Source organism: Panicum virgatum, chromosome 4K (assembly GCF_016808335.1).
Source record: "Panicum virgatum strain AP13 chromosome 4K, P.virgatum_v5, whole genome shotgun sequence".
Classification (NCBI taxonomy): Eukaryota; Viridiplantae; Streptophyta; class Magnoliopsida; order Poales; family Poaceae; genus Panicum; species Panicum virgatum.
This window is the reverse complement of record NC_053139.1, coordinates 16,859,308-16,862,564: the sequence shown is the minus strand read 5'-3', so window position 1 is coordinate 16,862,564 and position 3,257 is coordinate 16,859,308. Positions and strand designations below refer to the sequence as shown.

Here is a 3,257-nt window from a genome sequence, read left to right as displayed (position 1 = left end):
TCCACAAAGTGATCATTAAATAGATAGACAAATATAGGAAACACTGCTTGTGGAGAGGATCCAACATAAATGCTAAACAACCTTCCAAAGCTGCCTGGATCGAATTCAGTTAGTTTGTCCGAAAAGGAAGGAGGTTTGGGTGTTATCAACCTGGCCGTCCGTAATGGCTCTCTGCTCCTGAAATTCTTGCACAAGTTCTTCACAAAGGTAAATATCCCCCATATAAATTTGGTTTACCTGGGCTTCACAGAAAAGTATCCTTTTGGTGGAGGGACATTGTTAAGCTACTTGACTCCTTTAAAGGAATAGCCAAAGTAGTACCAAGTTTTGGTGACACTAACTTCCTCTAGCACAACATTTGAAATGATCTAATGCAAAAACTCAGTCTCGGTACTGCATTCCTTTGCAAGGAACACCAATGTAACAATTCGGAAGGCCATTGAGATGCCACACTTATTAGACAATTTTCATCTGCCGCTCTCCTCACAGGCTCATGAGCAAGTTTTTACCCTCCCCAAACTCCTTTAGCCTCTGATCCAAGTCTCTTCCAATGATAACTGGACTTACATTTGGGGCAACGGTATCTTTTCTAAACAAAAGGCCTATAAACAAAGCATTGGACATCAGAAGGTTGATCCAATATGCTGCTGACTTTGGCAGTCAAAATGTGTGAACATCTTTCAGGTGTAATTTTGCACGTCTTTTACTTAGGTATAATTTTGCTAAAGCATGCTGGGCCTCTATCGGGATAACATATCCCTCCACCAGGTCGGCTTTCCAGATATTCAGAAGAATGAGACGGCTTCTAGGAGTTCCTTTCTTCACGGAAATCATTATCCTTATGACTTGGAGCATTTGGACAACAAGGAATGATTGGTTAGTCAACAGCACTGACCTACTGGTTATTACTTGCAAACAGAAATTCAAGCATGAATTCGTCTTGGCTCTTCAAAGAGTTAAGGACAATACTGCTACTGCAATGACAACATGGCTAGGCTCAATTTGATTTTACCCTCTTGTAACCTTTCTTCCTTTTGTTTATTTTTCTGTTCCTCTCCTTTCTTTCCTTTTCCCAGTTTCCTTGTTTTGTAAGAACCTTCTTTTTTGAACTATCTTTTAATATATAGTACAGTAAGGGCTGTTTCCCTAAAAAAAACTAATCTAAACCCCCACAACATTTCAATACATCCATCTCATGGAGGAAGTGCCCTACCCACCATGCAACAGCAACCTAGAGGACTCCACCGCAACCTAGTGTTCGCAGTACATACTAACCTCAATCCGTTCCTATTCCAGGATCCAGTAGCTCCGTTTCAACCGTCTAGTTCCTACAGCAGCGAAGATAAGTATTTTCGCATTTCATAGTTCCTGCTGGGATTGGCTTTAGGTCATAAAACTCTGTGGTGGGTGCAAACACTAGTTAAACCTTAGTTGCACAGCTAGATGGTATGATAAACTTTATATTTTGTGTAAATAGTGGAGGCCATAAGTAAGATTTTATCTAATTCACCCATTCCTTTTAGGCTATATATACATAAGAGCACCAATTCCTTTCAAATGAATGTCTAGGTGCAACCAGTGCGAAGCTGCTGCAATGTATTACGAAAAAATTATAACTAGTGATCAATTTCTGTAATTAATTAATTAGTTAATGATATCATAAGGTTGCTTACAAATCCCCAAAGTGCCAATCTCCTTGGCCCCTTAGGCATGTATATAAACAGTGGTCTCCCATCAACGGAATACAAGCAATTGATCGAATCAATCTTTTCATCCTCTCTCACTTTTACATTCAACACAATGGCCACCAAATGGAGAGCAAGAGGCGTGCCGGACCCTGTTGACTTTAAACCATGAGCCAGAGCTGTGTGCCTCCGTAAGTGAGGCTGAGGGCATTACTGCTTGGTTGATAAACTGCAAAATAATGTGACACGTACGGACCTTGGCACAAGATATATGGTGATGAAGTGTAGAATTCCATTGTATTAACTATTGTGCTAATTTATCCAGGCCATTCTTAATTAGGGGTGAAAATTAGTGATCTTAGGTGCACCACCAACTCTCCTTAGTTTAAATATTTTTGCTACTCTTCTAAATAGGATCTTATTTTAAAAAAAATTACCACAAATATTTAAAATAAAAGGAGTTGGAGGTGCACCTAAAGGTAGGGGTGGTAAAGGGCCCAAGATTTTAAACTAGAAAATCTAAGGGCCGGGCCCTAAAAGGGCCGGGCTCTAATCTTATATAATTTTAAACTAAATAATTTAAGGATCTTGTTGGGCTGTGAAGAGGCCACTAGGGCTATGGTCCATTACCACCCCTACCTAAAGGTCACCAATTTGCACCTATTTTTAATTTCTTATACCAATCGGTGCCCAAATGCTTTTGATGAATTCGTATATGGCAGCCAAAATTACAATATATTCGTAAAATTTGCTACATTGGTGTGCAAGCTAGCTAGTTGGCTGAAACCTCGGTGAACACAAATATTAACGTTGGCAGAAGTAAAGCACAGCTACCTTCTTTTCATATTGTGGTCAAACAAAAGCTAGCTTTTGCTGCAATCAGAGACTAGAACTGCCCTAAGATATTCAGTCAAAGCCTTGAAACCTGAACAAAGTGCAGTTACAGAGAGCTTTCCTGATAATTCAATCATATTACTTCCTGTGACCAGCTATCATTTCAAAGCGTCAAAATGAAGATTCGGAGTTCATTCCTATATAAACACCCCAGAAGCCGTGAGAATAGACAACCTAATTAAGCAGAACCGGAGTAGATTAAACTCGGCCTTGCTCGCTCTTTTCCTAAGGAACTGGCCGGACAGCCACTACCTCCTAGGAGTATGAACAAGGCAATGAGGCAAGGAAAGAGCAGTGGAGGAATCGGCAGAATTTTGAAGGAGCAAAAGGCGAGGTTGTACATCATTCGACGATGTGTTGTCATGCTTCTCTCCCACCATGACTGATTGGCTCATTGTTTTTTTTTTGGAGTCTGGCGCAACGATTTTTGTTCTGGATTTCATTTCCAGGATGTACGAGTCACTGCCAGAATCTGTAAAGTCCCCTATAATGTCTGATAGTAAAAATTCTTTTGTGTACATAGTATACTGAGTAATTCATTCAATGACCATTGGCCCGTTAGCACTCTGCTTGTGTTGACATTCCTCTAGTGTATTTGATAGATCATGAATGCAATACATTTTGTTTCATTTGAAACAGCTGTGCAATGACTGAAGGATCGGAGATGTTCTTTTGAAC

The 3,257-nt window shown here is 40.1% G+C and overlaps 1 protein-coding gene across 1 annotated transcript; it reads left to right on the top strand.

Moving 5' to 3' along the window:
* Window positions 1–936: 936 nt before the first annotated feature.
* LOC120701970 lies at window positions 937–2,965 on the top strand (the record flags this gene model as incomplete). Its single annotated transcript, XM_039985759.1, has 2 exons — window positions 937–955; window positions 2,865–2,965. Coding segments are annotated over 2 exons (120 nt in total), but the record flags the coding sequence as incomplete, so codon positions are not given.
* Window positions 2,966–3,257: the final 292 nt, after the last annotated feature.